The 20,094-nt window shown below is 39.1% G+C and overlaps 1 protein-coding gene across 1 annotated transcript; it reads left to right on the top strand.

Moving 5' to 3' along the window:
- Positions 1–992: 992 nt before the first annotated feature.
- Positions 993–19,167, top strand: SLC38A2 (solute carrier family 38 member 2). Its single transcript, XM_090042399.1, has 16 exons — positions 993–1,262; positions 2,262–2,509; positions 2,811–2,892; positions 3,017–3,132; positions 5,644–5,717; positions 5,814–5,906; positions 6,103–6,184; positions 8,024–8,106; positions 10,327–10,385; positions 10,520–10,693; positions 11,832–11,911; positions 12,011–12,111; positions 13,074–13,198; positions 13,941–14,085; positions 14,213–14,310; positions 15,729–19,167. Exons 2-16 carry the CDS (start codon positions 2,391–2,393, stop codon positions 15,825–15,827), a joined length of 1,530 nt encoding a protein of 509 aa, XP_089898525.1. The 5' UTR covers positions 993–1,262; positions 2,262–2,390; the 3' UTR covers positions 15,828–19,167.
- The last annotated feature ends 927 nt before the right edge of the window (positions 19,168–20,094 follow it).

Genomic DNA, 20,094 nt, shown 5'->3' with positions numbered 1-20,094 from the left:
GTGTAAGTAGGGTGTTGGGCACATATCCTGCTCCCCTTCTCTGGGGGGTTGGGATCCCATGCACCCGCTGTGGCTGCTGCCTGGTGCCAGCACGGCACCTGGCTGGTCAGGGAAGGCGGCTGGGTGCTCCCTCTTCCATGCCCTGGCGGGGGGCCCCTGACCGGGCGGGCACGTGCAGAGGCGCCAGGCGCTTCAGACCTGCTCCCACACGCCTAATGCCCCCCAACGGCCCGCACCTCGCTCCCATGGGAACCGAACCCCACCCCAGGTTGGGGGGGAGGAAGGCAGTGACTTCCTTGGCGTCACGCGAGGGGGGGCCACGGGCGGGGCTCGTGCAGCAGCTGCAGCTGTGGAAAATTTTCAGAGCCGGGCGCTGTGCGCGCGCAGTCGCCCCCCCCCCCCCCCGCGCGCAACGCCGCTCTAGAACCTTCTGCGCCGGCGCAGGAGGAGCTGAAGCGCCCCGCTCTCCCGGGAGGGGGGGGCGGGAATCCCCGCGGCTAGTCCGGAATCGCCCCCACAGTGACGGCCCTTCCCGCAATATGCCCCGGGGACCGCGAGCTGCCTCACGGGTCCACCACCCCTGCGGCCTGTAGGCTCTCCTTGTCCGTTCGTATGAAACGTGACGTAGGGCAGCGCGGGCCTGGCCTCCCGCCGTGCGCGCGTGGCCGGGGGGGAGCGGGCGCTCATTGAACGCAGAGAGGCCCCTGAGCGGAACGCGAGCGCCCGGCTTCGGGGAACCGGCGGGAGGAAGCGCTTCCCCACCACCAGCATCAACTGGGCTGGCCGTTTGGGATCCCTGCAGCGGTGTTACAGCTGTCGTTGTTATTGTTGCTGCCGCGGGCAGCGCGGACACGAAGCACTTCGCCCGCTTCTCCCTTTGTGCGGCGCGCGCGCGGCCGGGGGAGGGGCGCTGCGCCGTGTTAGTACACAAAGGCGAGGCAGCAGCACATTGCCTGGCCCCACCCCTCCCGGTGACGTCTCCACATTCCAGTCTGAAAAGTACTGGCGGCTGCCGCCGTAGTCACAGCTCGAGCGGCGTCTTCGACAGTGCGCACCGTGGCTAGCCACAGCTCCCGCCCGCCTCGCCCCGTCTCGCCCCTCCTGCAGCGCGCCCGTCCCTGCTCCCTTTTTTTTCAACAACAACAAAAAAAAAGCCATTCAAGGATTTTGTTTTCCCTGCCCTTGAAAAGCTCATCGTGAACTCGTGCCCCCGCGCCGCAGCGACCAGGGAAGCCCTGCGCGGGGCGGCATCGCCGGCCGAGGTGAGGTGAGGCGCAGGAGCGCCGGTTTGGGTTGGGTTGGGCTGGGCTGGGCTGGGCGACGCCACTGGCCGTGCCCTGCTTCTGTTAGGGAGCCGCCGCTACGTGGGAAAGGTGGGTGTCGGGTCCCGCTGCTGTTCGTTTCCATGCGAAGGGAGAGGGAAAATGCGGGGCCGGACTCTGCTGGTGCAGTCTTGTGACTGATCTGCATTTTTCTCCCATTTAAAATGCGGGGATCCCGTGTCGAGGGGGGAGGGAGGAGTGGGAGGTAAACAGAGGAGTGAGCAGCACGAAAATGTTTGCAGGGAAGGTTAATAGGGACCCGGCGGTGTGATAATCGCACATCAGTGTTGCATCAGTTTTTCATTCCTGGTATGTATAGGAGGGGCCCCGGGTGGAGGTGCTGCCCTTCTAGGCGCTCTCTCTCTCTCCTGGCGCTCTCTCTCTCGATCACTGGCTTAATACTGTAGCAAAAATAAAAAGCATGTTACCTGGGTACCTTTATTTTTGTTATAAAATCAATATTGCAGTTTTTGCCCTGCAGCCTCACTGGCTTCGCACAAAGATGGATTTGCTTTTGGAGGCAAATGCCTTCCAAACAGCCCCAGTGCATTGGATTTCTGTTTGATTTTTTTCTTTTTTCTTTTTTTTTTTTTTTAAATGGGCTGTTGTGTGAGCCAGAGAGCACATCTGGGATAACCCCACATACGAGCACACAAAGGCAGAGCCTTGCTTATTCAGATCACATCTCCTGGCGTGTGCTTGTGTGTTGTAGTTGGAGATTATCTTTGTTCTACGCCTGAGCCAGTGTCTTGTACTTTTCCTTCTCGTCCCCCTCTTCTCTTCCCCCCCCCCCTTTCCCCTCCCCTCCCTTCTCGGCTAGTACTTTTCCACTCGCCTGGCTGGGGATGAATCAGCCCCGACAAGCAGCAGCAGAAGCTCTTCACGTGACCTAGCTCGAGAGACCACTGCAGTATTGACGTTTCCTTTTTACCTTCACAGACAAGGCAAGTCCAGCAGCCAAGGACAAAAGAGGGAGCGGAGCCTCGGCTGCCACCGCGGAAGGGGCATCGGCCTCAAGACTCCTTATTTCATTTGATAACTGAGGAAAGCATATTGAATATCTCTGCCATGACCAAAGCAGAAATGGGCAAGTTTAACATCTCTCCAGATGAGGACAGCAGCAGCTATAGCTCCAATAGCAATGACTTCAGCTATTCATACCCAACCAAACCAACTGCTATGAAGAGGTCAGAGGGTTTGCAGTTTTTTTGTTTGTTTGTTTGCATCTGTTTTTTGTTTCCACACGTAACGTTTTGTACAGCACCATAAAATGTCCATTAGACCTTAAGACTGAATGTTTACATATATCTTACAAATACAAAAATTTGAATATACAGTGGTATATATTTATTTAATAGATAATTTTGATTGATTGGATTTCCCATGAGAAGGAATAAAAAGCACTGATAAATTCTAAAAGCAGTGAAAATAAAAGACATTAGTGATGATGATGATTAAAGATGGATTTTTGTTGTTTGGTTTTTACAGCCATTATGTAGATATGGATCCAGAAAATCAAAATTTTTTACTTGAATCCAATCTTGGAAAGAAGAAATATGAAACGGAATATGTAAGTATGTGTTAATGGTGTTTTTGTAGTTAGCACACTAAGAATTTGGTGGACAGAGAGTAATTTTCACTTAAAAGGAAAATAACTGGTTCTCTGTTAATAGTTGCCTCCTCTTCTTCCACAGCATCCGGGTACTACTTCCTTTGGAATGTCAGTATTTAATCTGAGCAATGCAATTGTGGGTAGTGGCATTCTTGCACTTTCTTATGCCATGGCTAACACTGGAATTGCTCTTTTTGTGTAAGTATATTTGATAAATCAAAAGTGTTAATTTGCCCAGTAATTATTATTAGACAAGCAGTAGTGCTGAAATCCTTACCTCATGCAGGTAGACTGCAAAACTGCCACTGAATTCAGTAATGTAAGGATTCATTTGGGGACTTACTGGCTGCTTTAGCAATTAGCATGCTAGCAGTTTTGGCCTATTCTGAAACTTGCAAATACTTAAGCTTTTAACAGATCTATAAAAGTGAGTTGTATTGCTCTATTGGTAAAGTTGATTTCCTTTTTATTTGATAAGCTATGGCCTGGTATTAAAATCATTGCAGTGATTTTAAACTCTATTATATAATGGAAGGAGATGCACTTTAAGGACCCAATTCCACATTCTTTTTCATTTCAAGATTATTAGAAAGAATCCTGGAAATTCATATGACTTTTGCTGTCAATTTAATACTGGGCCAGGGTTTCTCCTGGTACCTTCAGTGAGAGTTCAAGTTTATAGTCTCAAAATTTAGTTCAGCTAATAGAGCAGGATAGCTAAGAATAGTTTTGAGGGGGGTTTCTTGCACATTAATCCTGGTCTATACTCAGAAAAGTTTTGCTAATATAGTTAAGCCAGTCAGTATGTGATCCTTCCTCCCTGAGCTAACATAGTTGTGCCAGTACTAGCATGGACACAACTGCATCAGCAAAAGTGTAATTTTTCACTTCCTCAGTTTGGAAACTGGTTTAAGTGATAGTAGCAAAGGAGCCTATTGCTGGTCTCTCCACTAGAGGGTGTTGGCAGGGTACCTCTCGCAATTTTTTTATATCTATACCAAAAGTAGACATAGCCTTTGTACAGTAACATAATTGCATACGGTATGGTGAAATGAGTTAGAGAACTTTAAAGAAGATTTTTTTTTTTAATATTGGCTTTGGTATGGTCTAATACAGTGTGTCATCAAGTGATTGAACAGTAGTCTTAAAAATAGTTGTAGGTCTCTGTTAAGAGAAGTAGTTACCCTAAATATAGTGTCACACTGAAAGCCCTAAAAAAACAAGGGGGTCAGCTATATTCATCACCTAGCTGACTTCAAGCTTATCTTTTTTTGTCTTCTCAGATTCCTCAAGGTTATAGATCACTGATTTCCATTAGAAGATGTCCCAGCATGCACTAGCTGCTAATATTACAATTACCACAGAAACCCAGTGGTGTGTGAAGCTGGCTTAAGGGGGGTTGTTAACATATGGCATGATAAACTTATTGTTTTGCTGAGAACTTTAATTATTTCATAAAACTCCAGGAATTAAATTGGCAAAAATATGCCATTCAGTAAGATAGTAAACAGATATCCATCTGACCCCTTTATATGCCAATTTCATGCTCTGGAGAGGTTCTGCAGTAGTTATGAGGTCACCAGAAAAATGCATGCTAGGATATCTTGTAGGAGTTGGTAAAGAAAGGGTGGATAGAAGCAAGTTGTAAGTCAGTTATTTGAATAATTCAGCACAAAATCCTGATATTTAGCTTTTTAAAGTAATTACTTTTTCCCCTCAAAATTTATTTATTTGAAGCAGGTTTGGATTACTGCTGAGAGAAGTCTAAGCTAATTCACATACTATTACAAAATACAATACAATTAGGAGTTGTGGTACCAGAAGATTTGTAATCGCTAAGCTAATAATGAGAGTTCACAGCTCAGAAGATTAATAACGCTACAAATAGCTTTTAATAGCAAAGTTGTTAAAATCTGGCCCTGGTTATAATACCGATTTGTAGCTTCTTAATATATGATAGCTATTAAACAGATTGTGCAAGATGTAGTCTCAGTAGAGTTCTTAGTATATTGGTATTCATGTAAGCATTGGAATATTTGCTGGCAATTTCAGCATATAAGCCAGAAACCAAGTGGGCATTCAGCCTGAACTACCTCATCACCATTCCAAGTGGCCTTTCTGTGTACCTAAGTACCTGGTCAGCTATACTGCTTCATTTCATAATTTTCTGTGGGGCTGAACACGGTAATCTATAAGAGAATAGTAAAACAGCTGCTTAGAGCAACTCCAAACAATACACAGAGGGATTTTTTAAATGCATTTAATGTCTTGGATCAATCACAATACAATGGAATTGGTTCACATTTTAAGTTTAAACTACTACTATACACATTACTTGCAGTAAAAAGGGATGCTTGTACTGATGCCATTTATTCCTTAAACCAGGTCTAAACATGGGATTATACTATTTTAGTTATTCAGATATGGATTTTTAGTATGATATTTCTAGATCAGACAATAGTTGATTGCACCCTCCTCAAAACATTTAGCTAGCATAAGAACTTGCACTTATTTTTGTTTAAATTTGTTGTCTGGATTGGATTGCATGGTATTTGATATCATTGCAGGGGTGAAGGGTTGTTCTAGCTCAATTTCCCTTCGTTTGAATAATATCCTTAATTAAGTAGGGCTACATTAAATGAATTGAGACTGTCTGTCTGTCTGTCTAAAACTTACTGGGATTTGTTTCTTCTCCCTCTCTTTCCCCAGGATTCTCTTGATATTTGTGTCAATGTTTTCTTTGTATTCAGTTCACCTCCTCTTGAAGACGGCTAATGAAGGAGGTATAGTACATTCTTAATATTTTTACAGCTAGATATTCCTGACCTTTTTTTTTTTTTCTTAGTAACAAAGCATTTCTAATTGACTGTCTTTTGTAGGGTCTTTATTATATGAACAATTAGGACTGAAGGCATTTGGTTTAGCTGGAAAACTTGCAGCTTCTGGATCAATTACAATGCAGAACATTGGAGGTGAGGGCTTTTTAAAAACACCTGTTATTTCAGTGATAAATGTTCCTTTTTTATTCTCAGAGACCATTTGTCTCACATAACATGTTTTCTTTAACTACTTGTGTTCAAGTAAAGCTAAGAAACATGTTTTGTGGCTCTCTTGCATCGTGTATCATATTCTGTATTTGTAATGATCCGTAATGTTTTTCACCTACAGCTATGTCAAGCTACCTCTTCATAGTGAAATACGAGTTACCATTGGTCATCAAGGCATTTATGAACATCGAAGAAAGCACAGGGTAGGTGTTAGAACCCCACATCAGACAAACTATTAGTAGAAACAAAAATGGATGCTGCATACATTTTATACAAAAACCTCCTCTGGAACACCTTAGTATAGCTTCTGAATCAGATACAGAGCTCATTGCTGAGCTTCAGTGAGGATTTTCTTGTTTACTTGATATTGTCCTATCCCGAGTGGTTCGCTTGCCCTGGATCCAGCCTCTACTAGGAGAGAGGTTTTAAAAATTTATATATGTATCTTGCATCATATTATGGAAGAAGTTACATAAGAATATCTGGTAAGTGTTACCAGACATGCCAACCAATATATTATTTAATCCTGAAAAGTAAATTTGGTCACAGTTGTTATTTCCTAATGTATTTCAGGAAGTATGAACTGATGAGATGATTTTCAAACATTAACATAATGGAAAATATTTATTACCCGAGGGATAAATGAATTTCTAGAGATTCTAATACTTTAGGGTTAGATTAAAAAAAAATGTTGGTGCCAACTTGGGCAGAATGTGCAAGTCCAAAAAATGCTACAGAAAGTGAAAGGGAGTCTTCATAATTTAGTGATTAGAATTTAACCTTGGGTCTTCTGCTACTTGGGCAACTTCCTCCTCACCTGAAGGGCTGCAAATCCCTGTTTCTCACCTCTTACGAAAGCATTTCTACCTGCACAGCCATAAACTATTCTGAACACAAGAGTTCTGGGTTGCACTCCATCAATTCTTTTATTAGATTTCCTTATATGCCAGCACTGCAGGAGAAAATATGTGGCCGTTTTAAAAAATACCAATTCATTTATTTTAAGTTACCCATCAGAACGTTGTCTTCTTGTTTTGTTATTTTTTTTGGGAAAAAAAAGTACTTCAGCTTTATCTTACACACATCTGAATTGCACTAATTTGAGAATTTCTTACGCATGTTTTTAAGTGTAAGAAGTGAGAGAAGTTGGCCCCATCGCGTCAGTTAAATTCAGTTATCTTAGGTGACTTCAAATGATTCCTTATTTACCCCATTTTACAAGAAAGTCAGATACGGCTTTTGGTGTTTAAACGTCCAGCCAAAGTCAACAATATATCTTTTGTTGTAGTTGTTTTTATCTAAATAGTAATAATAGTGTGTCCTTCTATGAATCTAATGGTACTATTTCCAGCATTCATAGAACGTAAAAGATTACAGAACAAAGTGGAAGAAGTAAACTAGGTAGAGGTCTTGGGTTTCAACTTCAGATATGGCCCTCAGCAGCTTTTCCCCAACCTGCTAGCAACTCTCAGTGGAGCCAAATTACCAAATGGTCTCCCTGACCTTGCAAAGCTATCTCAGTGTGGCAGTAGATACCCCAGAGGCTGTATCAGCTCTCTCTGTATGTATGGTTGGAGAGCAATGAGGCAACATAAAGGGTTTGGGTTTTTGTGTGGTTGGTTTTTTCTTTTCTTCCCTGAAAAGAGCAGAGGATCTTCCTGTTACAGAACAGGGAAGCCTGGTAGTAGCAAGTAGAATATTGCTTCTACCTGACTCAGATAGTATTCAACTGAAATGAGTGAAATTCAATCAAAGTATATGCTAGAACTACCTTTTTTCCTAAAGGTGGTTTTAAATGCTAGTTTTTCTGTAACTAGCTAAAACATTCTCAAATATCTTGAAGGCAATATCTTCAGTTTGCACTAATGTATGAAATTTTAGCACAAAGCAGTCTTTGTATTTGGTAGCATTGCAGGGTATTTACGTTGGTGCTTTTGATTTATATAGAACAGCATGTTAGGAAGATAAATGAGGACTATCCCTTACATGTCATCACTATAACACATAATGTTTAATAAATGTAATTTTATTTTCTCTTACAGTGAATGGTACCTAAATGGTGACTATTTGGTTATACTGGTGTCTTTACTGCTCATTCTTCCTTTGTCGCTGCTAAAAAATCTAGGTAAGAGAATAATTCACTTTTAGAACAATTCACCTAGTTAACATTTGGAAAAGTATGGTTGGTTGGCTATTTAGACCTTACATGTGAGAGTCCAGGGTATTGCTATGATAGTCCATAGTCCTGATTCCTCAACTCATGGAAGTTTAGAAAAGTATGCAATTTAATGTTCATAGTCCTTAAGGGCTATGAACACTTCTTATTGCTCTTAAGAAGAGTAGTCCTTAAGAGCAATAACTAGGAAGTAGTTTCAGGCTACAGAATTAAGTGCATGTGGAATATAAAAATACAGTGAATGGGGATTTGAGGCAGGATTTTCAGTTCTGCCACCTTTAACTGTGATCTTGTCAGGTCTCTCAGTTTTACATGAGGTGGCCTACTCATTGTACTTGTTAGGGCAACGGAGGAAAATGTGAATGTAGTACTGCTCATGATTAGGTTGGTGGCACGCTTCCTATTAATCAGTACTGAATAAATAGCTGGTGTCATGTTGTTGAACCTGTACTGACTCAGTATTCCATTGCAGTGGAATGGGGAACTGCAGCTAACTGGAGTCCTCATCTTTCAGATACATTATAAAACTTAGTCTTGTTCCAGCTGAAGTCAGTAGGAAAATTCTCATTTACTTCAATGGAAACAGGATAATGTGCAATAAATTAAACTCCTTGGACAGAGTCCTATTTCACTTTACATGCCTGAATGTCAGTTACCCAGCCACATAACTGCCATTTATGGCACATGCATAGTTGGCAGTCCTACTCCACATGCAGTGTGGATGCCTGCGGCTGTAGGCTGTACTCTGACTGGACAGGTATCTAGTTCTATCTGCACATGCCCTGGACAAGCGGAAGTCATGAAATTCCACCTAGCAAAAAAACCCATGACTAGCAGGTGTTAGATGCTGAAGGAGGCAGTTCCTTCTTTTCGTGTTTTGACTGAACAGCGTGGTGGGTAGAGAGGCCTTGCTAAGCAAGGGAAAACCCAGGTGGGTCACAGTTTGTTCACCTAATTGTTTTCCATGCAGAGCCACATGCCTACATGGCCATGTGGATGCTTGCATTTTCACAGTATATGGAGTAGGATCACAAACTGCTATGCTGCAAAAATTGTCCATTACACAGCTGAGTAACTACCGTTTGGGCACATGGGGCAGAATTCTGTTTTCTTCTGTTACCATCAGTAATCACATGGCACTCCAGCAAGATGTGGATGGGAGCCCTAGTGGTGTGGGCAAATTCTACTTAGTTAGCTAAATTCTGCCAGCATTTTAAATTGGAAATGGTCTCTATGTCTTAAACAGTATTGCTATCTATCTACAGCCTTTCACAAGTGCCTGCATTTCAGTGATGAGTATGTGAGTGTGCACGGTTCAGTAAAGGGCAGGTTGTGGGTTGGTTTGACTTTCATGATATTTGGATGAATAAAAATAAATCAGAACTTTGCTTATGCCTGAGATGTTCACTCACAGTAAACTACACAGCTTTGTGTGTTGGTAAGCACATGAACCAAATATTAAGAAAGAAAGGCTAAAGCTTCACACATTGCACTTTATTTCCTTAAGTACAGTCCCATAATTATTTCTAATATGTTAGCTAAGTTTCTGCTTTTATAAAAATTGTGAGCCCTCATGGCATTTGATTATAAAGTCTTTAAACAGTGGAAAGAGACCACTGTTTTGAATGTAAAATTTTGGTAGGTGAATTGTGAAAATGGAGAATATGAATTATTCCCTACTACATCTAAATGTTTTAGACTGCCATTTTTTTCTCTGTTTAAAAACAAGCTTGTGAGAACTTTGTTTTAATAATGTTCTTAGACCAGTGGTGCGTGGCCTTTTTCAGCCTGAGAACAAGATAAGGAGTGCCAGGTTCATCTACAGGCCTGATCTGGTCTGTGGGCCAGATCCGATGCATGGACCCAATATAGCTACATCAGGCCCTACCTGGCTGTTTTTTCATGTGATTGCATTGGGCCCCAACTTAATCAAGCCACAGGGAAATGGGGCCCATCCAAGCAATGGGCCTTGCAAATTTGGCAGCAGGGGAGCATTGGTAGTGTTAATTGCCACTACCACTCCCCCACCATTGAATTTCCCAATGCATGGGGAGACCCATAGGCCAGATTACATGGGTCTGCAGGCCAAGGGTTGAAATGCATTGCATTTGCAAAAACATGCATACTTATACCAAAGTTAAGATGTTGTTTTCTTTTTCTTGAATACAGGATATTTAGGATATACAAGTGGCTTTTCCTTACTGTGTATGGTCTTCTTTCTTATTGTTGTAAGTATAATTTCTCTATAGTTGTGCAACACTTATAATACTGTACTTCCAAACAGGATTACATATGGTGTCTGGAAAGCTTTATTGTATTGTATCAATTAATGTAACACAATGTAATATGGTCTTCCTTTTAGGTAATTTGGAAAAAGTTTCAGATCCCTTGTCCTATGGACCACGACGTGGTAAACACAACACTGAATGGCACACTGACACATTCAGCAATTGCTACAACTGTTGCAACTGCAGTTGTTCAAAACTTCACTAGTGATGACATATGTACACCAAAATATTTCATCCTCAACTCACAGGTAACTACAAATTAATTTCACTCTTCTTAAAGGCATATACGTTTAAATAGAGATGGGGTAATTTCTCCCTCCACCCCCAGTTCTGAGGGGACAATATGCCCTGTTCTGCAGGGTACTGAACTTCCAAATTTCCTGTTGAGTTCAAAGAGAGCTGGAGGGGTCCAGCTTTTCTTGAGAGAGAGTAGTAACACTCATGGTTAAAGCCCCAAATTAGGAAAGCACTCAACATGATTAGGCCTATAAGCAATCCTATCTCTGTTCAGGAAAGCATTTATAGATTAAATTTAAAAGATTAAGTTGCAGTTTTTTTGTGAACCTCCCCAGCAAGTTGGTCTTATACCACTTGCTAGGGAGGCTTACAGAACTCTGCTGATGGAAATCTCCCCCTGACTTCAAAATCTGTAATACAGTAAAAGCTCCGTTTAACCAGCACCTTACAAGCTGGCACGTTCTATTAACTGGCATGCCAGCTTGTAAGGTAAATTGAAACCAGAAGTGCTCACCATAGCATTTCTGGTTTTGCCGAGCCCCCACGGTCCGGGCCAAAGCAGCCTGCATGGGGCCTGCCTCCCTGTCCCTCTGCACCTGCAGGAGGGGCAGTGACACCCTGGACATGGCAGGAGAAGCGGCAGCCCGAACAGGCAAAGATGCCTGTTCAGGCCTCTCAATTAACAGACGTATTTTGTTACCCAGCATCCCTCCATTCCCCATGGGTGCCAGATAACAAAGCTTTTACTGTAGTAGTGAAGTTGTGGGAAAATTCGTAGAACTATCCATTTGAGAGAATTCTCTTGTAAATAAAAGTATTCAAGATCACACACTGAATGTTTAATCCTAAATGGCGTTTAGCACTTCTTGACAGTTGAAGAATACAGTGCCTATTTCAGTGGGATTTGAGGATGGTCCAGACCTCTCAGAATTGGAGTCTTAAAGAACAAAGTGAAAACTGAGATTTGGTTTTAATAATGTTAATGAAAGAGAGTCTTAAAATATATTGGGGTTTTAATCAGTTCATAGAGTTGAAACAAAGTTTGTGATAAACAGAGCAAACATACAAAGTAGGAACTTACCAATAAATATTGTGAAGATAAATTTGTCATCTCTACCAAGATGTTCATGAAGTATATTTGTTTTTCAGACTGTCTATGCTATACCAATCTTGACATTTTCGTTTGTCTGCCATCCTGCCATTCTTCCTATTTATGAAGAGCTGAAAGGGTAAATGTTGCATATGGTTGAAGAAATTTACTGTATGTAACTTTTTTTTTTTTAACTGTTTTCACTGGTATTAATATTTGATTTTGTTGTTTTTACTAGCCGAAGCCGAAGAAGGATGATGAAAGTATCCAATGTTTCCTTTTTTGCCATGTTTCTCATGTATTTCTTGGCTGCTCTTTTTGGATACCTGACATTTTATGGTGAGCATTTATCTCCTCTATTTTATTTTTAAATGAAACGTGTCTCAAGAAACAAATGTGGGTTTTTTTTAATTTTTTTTAATTAAGCAAATTTGTTATTTACTGAACATGTTATGTGTATGTGCATAATAAAAATAAACTCGTAGATTTTGGCTAAAGCACAAGCCTGGAATTCAAGAATTTAATTCTGCTCAACACATGCTTTATCTTGGACAAATCCTTTACTTTTTTGTGCTTAAGTTTATCCACATAAAAAAAAAATGCAGAAAAACTTCTGGTGGCTGAGACCTGTTGATTATTCATATGTGTATGTAAAAGGATTTGAGTTTTATATAAAAGATGCATTTTATAAAAAGGAACTTATGATTCCAAGCAGAAATATGGTCTCAGTAAGAGAATGAGCTTTCTGATGTCTCGCTAGCCACTAATTTTGTTCACAAATCTTCCTTATCTCTCTCACTATTTTCCCTTTTTTCTACTAATTTCTCTGTACTCTTTTTTTAATCCTTAATTCAGCCCTTATTTACATATGTCACCATATCAGTGTAGACTCCCAGAAATTAATAAATAAAAACAAAATGTGGCTTTAAGAGTTTTCTTAACATTGCCTGATTCTGATAACTGGGGACTTAATTTGTTTTAAACTATGCAAATTTAATGAAGGTCAGGAGGTAACAAAACACCATTTGGCCTAACTGGAGAGTACTCCTGTGAGTAAAATAGTGGGGGAAGGAAGGTCTTGTTCTTCCGTTGCTTCTTACTTCACAACCCCACACAGAAATAAGCTGATGCAACACCATTTGAAGCTTGAATTCAGTTTAGATTGATGAGGGAAGGGAATTGTTTTGCTTCATTTCTAAGGAATTCTATCCCTGTTGCATGCAGTGAGTTGTTTGGTTTTTTTTTCCTGGAGTGTATTCATTACAGTTTATTTAAAATGCTTTTTTTTTTTTTCTCGACAGGAAATGTGGAACCAGAATTGCTTCATACTTACTCTGAAGTCCTAGGTACAGATGTTGTTCTTCTTATTGTGCGTCTAGCTGTGCTTTTAGCTGTGACTCTCACTGTACCTGTAGTTATCTTCCCAGTAAGTAATTTTTTTTACTACAATAAGAATGCATTTTGTACTTTCATTTAAGTTACTAATTGGCTATCCTTTCCCTCTCCTTCTGCTACAGGTACATAATAATTGTTTTAAAAAGAAAAGCAACTGCCATTTTTTTTCTCACTTGTTTTTGTTTTCTTTAACTTGTAAAAGTGACTTATTCTATTCTATGTAACAAGTTTTTATATTTATAATTTTGTATACATTTAACTGAAAAACAATAAGACTCATGAATAGTAGGCATCAGTTACAGTAAATCCCTCTTTTCCCATATAATTTTTCAGTGTTACATAGTCTGAGTAATTGGGAGAACTACCCATTTGAAAGTGTTTACGATTTTTTTATTTTCTTTTTTATTGGTTGGTATACATGAACTATTTTGTTCAGAATTTACACCATTGACTTCAAAAGTTATATAAGAAGTGGGTACTTTATCTGCTCATAGTCCCCCTCATTATATTTTGTTTGTTCATATAGTATTTTTTTTTCATGTGCTGCTGCATTAAAACCTAAATAAGCAATATACAAATCTTAAATTAAATATGCATAAAGATCTATCAAGTGGATAAAGAAAAGTGGGGAAAACAGTATTATTCTCTTAATATCTTTTAGTTCTAGTAATAGGTGGTTGGGCAACAACTGATAACATTGTCAAGCAATTAAGCTGAAAGCTTCATTTTAAGGACTTTTTTTGTGACAATTTTTTAAACTTTTATTATTATAGATCCGCAGTTCAATCACCCAGTTGCTATGTGCCAGCAAAGAGTTCAGTTGGGTGCGCCACTGTTTGATTACTGTATCTCTTTTGGTGTTTACCAATGTCCTTGTCATCTTTGTCCCAACAATTCGAGATATATTTGGATTCATTGGTAAGAATACTTATATTGCTTCAGAGTTTCTCCCTCCCCCCTTCAAAATAATGGGAAAAATTATTTAAATGAATTAAGGAAACAAGATTCACTTATTTCTGTGAACTTTGAATATTTTAAACTACAGGTGCCTCAGCTGCTGCCATGCTGATCTTTATACTTCCTTCTGCATTCTATATTAAACTTGTCAAGAAAGAACCAATGAAATCAGTCCAGAAGATTGGGGTATGTATCAAAAAGTACATACATGCTAAAGTTTAGTCATTCTCTAAGAGCAAGGGTTTTAGTTTGTTTCTATATAGTCTAAAGATTTCAGAATTTTGGTAATTTTTTGTTTTTAATTGGCAGTCAAGAGCTGTTTCCACAATTTTTTTTTATTAACAAACTGTAGGCTCATAGGCAGTTGTAATTGAAAAGAGAACCACCATGGAAGTCTGTGGAGAGCATCCTGGTGACTCTCTCCACTTTTTTTTTTTTCACTTTTGCTTAGAGTGATCATGCTCCATTTTTGGTCACCGTGCTGATGAGAACGAAGTGTTGGAGACCTATGTAAATCTTAGCAGAAGTTCATGGCACAGTGGCTCCTTTTAGTCTTGCTTTTTGCTGTGCTTCTCACTTCCCCTGCTACTGAGTGGCTGAGAGGCAGTTAATGCCATGTATTTTGCCTCTATCTAGTATGTTACCTATCTATCTGTTGTATATTAGTATAACATATTACCTATCATATTGTATAGATATTGCAGTTTAGGTAATATATCCACTAACTTGGAACAAGAGCTATACCAAATTTAAGCTATTTTAGTTGCACCATTACTGACCAGCCACACTGGCTGCTTACAGAAGTTTAAAAAAAAAAAAAAGGTGCTTTGCTTTAAACTTGGTGTGCCACCACACTGAGCACAACACATGCCCAAAAGAGACATTGTGTTAATTGGACCCAGCTTGCCCAACATCTATAGATTGGGTGCTTCAGCTAAATAGCTGATTTGAAGCAGATTTAGTTAGAAGCATCAAAAAGCCCTGCTGAAGCCACCCGATCTATACAGGTGCTGTGGAACTGAGTAAAAATAATGCTCTGCCTTTTCTGGTAGTTAGTTGTTTGTTTGTTTTTTCATGTCCGTCAGCACCCATTAGTAGCAATGGAGCACATTTTATCTATCTTGGCAGGAACAACATAAATACACAAACATCTCATTGCAAACAGTATTTAGTCTGTGTTCACCAGAGAACATCTGTTCAGTGTTTAAACTATAGCCTCAATGTCTACCCTCAAATGCTTCTTCAAAACTGGTACAAAAATTGAGTGAAGCATGAGCTGACCTCTACTTGATAATTTGGGCTTCTACACTTGATTCTTGTTGCCTGTGATCTTAGATGTTCTGGCCAAGAATCAGGCTGGTTTGCTCAGTTCCATTCATATTAGTACTAGATATCAACTGAGAGTATGATTGGCTTTAAAATGGGACCAAATCATATGAAAATAATTAGTTTATCTGACTACATGGTGTAACATTCCTTAAATATTTTAAATCTTAAGTTCCTTGGGGCAAGTATTTATTTACCAGTTTATAACATATAACTAATGCTCCTTGGAAATTAATGAGAAAAATCTGAAATACATTTTTTGTATCGTCTCTTTACAGGCTATACTCTTCCTGCTTGCTGGCATACTTGTGATGACTGGATGTATGACCCTGATTATTCTAGATTGGACCCACAATTTTGGATCTGATGGACATTAACTGGCTTGATTTAATATCAGATACTCCACTTCAGATGCCAGTGTTCACTCAAATATCTGAGAATGAAAATCACCTATGTTTGCAAGTTTGCTTCCTTTAAAATGCAGATTCTTCGATGCTGGTTCTTCTGACTGTAGAATAAGTGAACTCTTTTAAAGAAACTATTCTGCATGATGGAAAATTTAACACCAAACCGCATGAGTCTCTGGCTGAGGGAAGTGACAATATTATTCCATTCCAGAGAATGGACAGAACTCTCTGTAGACTTTTATCAAGCCATGTTTGGCTTTTGTCATTGTTACTTGGATATTTTATTTTACTTGAATGTGCCTAATGGAACTATTTGATGTGAGAAATAACTCTTAATTTACAGCAAAGTGTTTTAAATAACCAATGAGAGAGAGAGAGAAAACACTATTATTTTTTTGTACCAAAAATTCTTATGGACCTCAAAGCACTATTTTGACTTTAAGAAAACATTTTTTTAAAAAAATAAAACTTTATCCCAAAAATTTACAAAACCATATAAAGCTATTTAATCTGCATTCTAAATTTAATACAACTTGCCTTTCTGTAGGGGCATAATTTAGTTTTTATTTTGTTTTGATTTGGGTTTTTTGCTTATTTTGGCCATTAGAAATAACTTGTTAAATTAATCAGTGTCCCACCTTTTTTGTCAGTCCACTATCATTGACTAGAAACAGATTTGTCAGTGAAATTCAGTTATTAAAACAGTTAATTAAACAAGTCATTCTTGATGTCCTAAGTCAGCATACCAAATTTAAATATACTATTTATATTTTCAAAAATGGTAATATATCTCAAATTTTCAGGCTCTTATTTTTTTTTAAATTAGGCTTTTGGAAATGAATGGCGTTAGAAACTTTTTTTTTTTTCTAAAATTAATATAGAGAAATCTTTTCTTGGTAAAGATCTTGATATTTCCCTTCTTGAGGTACTCAATAGTGCAATTGGGTAAAACAGGGTTTTTTTTGTTTGTTTTTCTTTTCAGCTATAGCTGTTTACTAAATCATACTGGGTCATATCATGTAATTGATAGACAGAACTCTTCATTGAGTTTAATGGGGAGTACTGCTTAATAATGGTATTGTCAATTATGGCTGTGCTTTGGGTTTTTTGGGGTGTTTTTGTTTTTGGTCAACCTTCGACCACCAAATGTACACTATTATAAAGAGGTCCTGCTATAGTTTACTAATTGTACAGTATTTACAAACTGTACAGTATTTCTCAAATTATTCATCCAGTATTGGATTTTTAATTACTTGATAATTTTTGTTCCTGTTTTTGTCCATAGTAAAAGTCTAATCTGCAAACTGCACCAGTACTCGGTGCTCAGTACAAATTCTCTTCACATAGGCCACTGGGATATTTCATGCAACATGCTGTCCAGTAGTATTAAATTTCCTCATGGACTGGATCGTCATCTCATACACTTTGCTTCAGAAATAGATACATTTTTGGAACCTAATCGGGTAGCTAAGGAAATAGGTGCTGTATGGTTGTGATTAGCTGTTTTGTTTCTCTTGCATGTTTGCTTTCTGTCTTATCCCAGATTGAAGAGAAATGGTACTTGCATTTAAAGCACGTTTGACTTACCAACAGGTTTTCAAGCATCACTATGATGGATTTGAAAACCCAGACAGAGCTTATTAAAGAAATAGTCATGAGACTGTTTAGCTATTTTTATCTGGCATGATGTTTTTAAAATATGATCAATGAAATTCCATTTAGAGTTGACAGAGGGAACAAATAATGGCATATAATCAGTTGAATTAGCAGCACTGAAGATCTATTGTCATAAAATTAACTGGGATTAATTCCAGGTAATAATCACTGTTTGACAGATTATGTTTATCTTTGTCCAGCCTTTTATGGAAAAATTGCAGATGTTGTAGTCTATTTATACTTGTACATGACTACAACAACTAATGACCACATCCATAGCATACAAGTATAATAAGCTTCATTTCTCTTATCTTGCTTGTATGATTAGTCCAGTGGTTCTCAACCTGCAATGTCAGACCTGATCAATGCTTCTCCTACTGTCAGAGTGGACATCAGACTCTCATCAATTATCCATGCTGCCTGATACGCCTGTGCAGGAGTGCTGAGCAAATGTCTTGGTGCTAAGAGTGCTTTTCTTCCTCCTCCTCCCCATAAACATGGAAATATGGAGGAAGGTTTAAAATGCCCTCCCTCCATGTAACTTGTAGGGTGCAGGGAATGAAGAGATTACATATCAAACATCAAAGGGAGTGAAAAATTGAAGTTTTTCTTTCTCTGAAACAATAAAAGAGCAAGAGGGTAAAAGAGGAAGATCTCTCAGTTCCCCATAGCAGCCAGAGGGGAGACGAGATGTAGATGTTTTCATGATAGCATCTTATCATGTTGTATCAATACTTTGAGTCCTAATGCGGCAAGTGTCTGACATTTACATTATACATCACTCTGAAACCTATTCAGTGACTAAATAGTTCTCCAGCTATTACAGTTGAGTACCACTTGGCTAGATTTTTCTCTGATATATGGTTGTTTTGTTTGTTTGTTTGTTTGTTTTTTGGTTTTGTAAATCTGTCTGCTTAAAGGTTCGTTAACAGCAAACAACCTAAAATGAGCAGCTTCAGTATTAAACCACTGTTACATCACCTCATTTTTCATTGCTGTCTTCCATGATATTTCAGTCATAACTGTAACATGTTATTTATAGAGCATTAATCTGCTAAAGCTAAACCTATTTTTCAATATTTATGATAGTCTATGTAAATAAATTGTGTGTGTGTATATACTGTAAGTATACTGTATATAATAGGTTTGGGACTTTGGGTTTATGTATATATTCCTCTGTCATCACTGATCATCACATTTGCTTCAATGAACTGTTCCCATTTTACATCTGTGTAAGAACTGTCAAAGGAAAGTTGGTTGGTTTTTTTTTGTTTGGGTATGTTGTTGTTTTTTTTTTTTTACAGAAGATTCATGCTTTAAAAATGGAAAATTGTATTACACAAGGTGTGTAAGAGTATGCTAGTATCAAAGATTTTATTTATTATGAATGTATATGTTGCAATAAACACAGGAGTCATTTTGGTCCATAAAAATGCATAATTCCGATTCTTCTCAGATAAAACAATTTCCCAAATGCATTAGCTACTTCATATGCAGGTATCCTATGGTACATGTTTGTATATATTGTATATATCCACTGTATTGTTAGAAAACAACAATGCAACTACAATTGTTGGCAGAGTGCTACACAGTTTCAATGAAACATTGTATGTTTGTTTTAACTGAACTAAAATAAATAAATAGATAATCCTTAGGAGTTGTGTATGTGTCCTTTCTGGAAAGAAGGTGCTGCTTTAATTTATAGTAAATTACAGAAAAGTAGGGGCTTTAATTAAGGGGCTCTTAGTTTTTTGGCAGTGTTGCGTGATTTTTTTTTTTTCCTGCAGATGTGTTTATACTATCTAAAATGTTTAATGTGTTTTAAGAATGAATTAACAGTTTATAGTGCTTAATACATAGTAATATATAACTATATATTGACTCTCTGAAATAGTCAGCTCCAAATTGGACATTAAAGCCAAACGAGAGAGTGCTGCATGAGTTGTACCATATGTCTGATGCCACAATTGTTCTGGTTTAAGTACTTAGTGTATCAAGTGCTGATATCCCAGACTGCTTGCAATTTAGTTTTACTCTTGCAGTTGGACCTAATTAAGCAGATTCTTGTGCTTGGGCAAAGCCCTCGGGATACAAGTTTTTACATATTTTAGAAACTGGGTTCAGTCAAACAGACATAGCAGACTGGAAGCTGGCTTCAATCCATTAACACGGGTTTTCAGCCTTTTTGCATCATAGCCCCACCCCCCAACAGCCAGATGTGGAGCAATATACCCCTGGCCCCTGAGCAAGAGTGGTGGCACGCAGCTGGATGCCAAGCAGGAGGTGGAGGGGGCAAGTGGCCAGATGCAGAGTGGCAGCAGCTACTCCATGCGAGCTTCCCCCATGTCCAGCTGGGCTGGCAACGGCAGCACAGGATGCTGCATGGCAGTACTCTGTCCCTGCCTGCCCCTATATATCCCCTAGGGCTGTTTTGGGTACCCCAGGGGTATGGGTACTCCTGGTTGACAACCTCTGCATTAATGCATGCTCTTCACATGCACTATGTATACACCTTAATTTTGTGCATAAGTATGTGACAGTTTTAAGCAAGGTATTAATTTTACCTTGGGTCCAGGGCCAG

This window comes from Crocodylus siamensis, chromosome 4 (assembly GCF_052110815.1).
Source record: "Crocodylus siamensis isolate JL-2025a chromosome 4, ASM5211081v1, whole genome shotgun sequence".
Taxonomy (NCBI): domain Eukaryota; kingdom Metazoa; phylum Chordata; order Crocodylia; family Crocodylidae; genus Crocodylus; species Crocodylus siamensis.
Note: the sequence above shows the minus strand (reverse complement) of the source record. Positions and strands in the feature narration are given on the sequence as shown.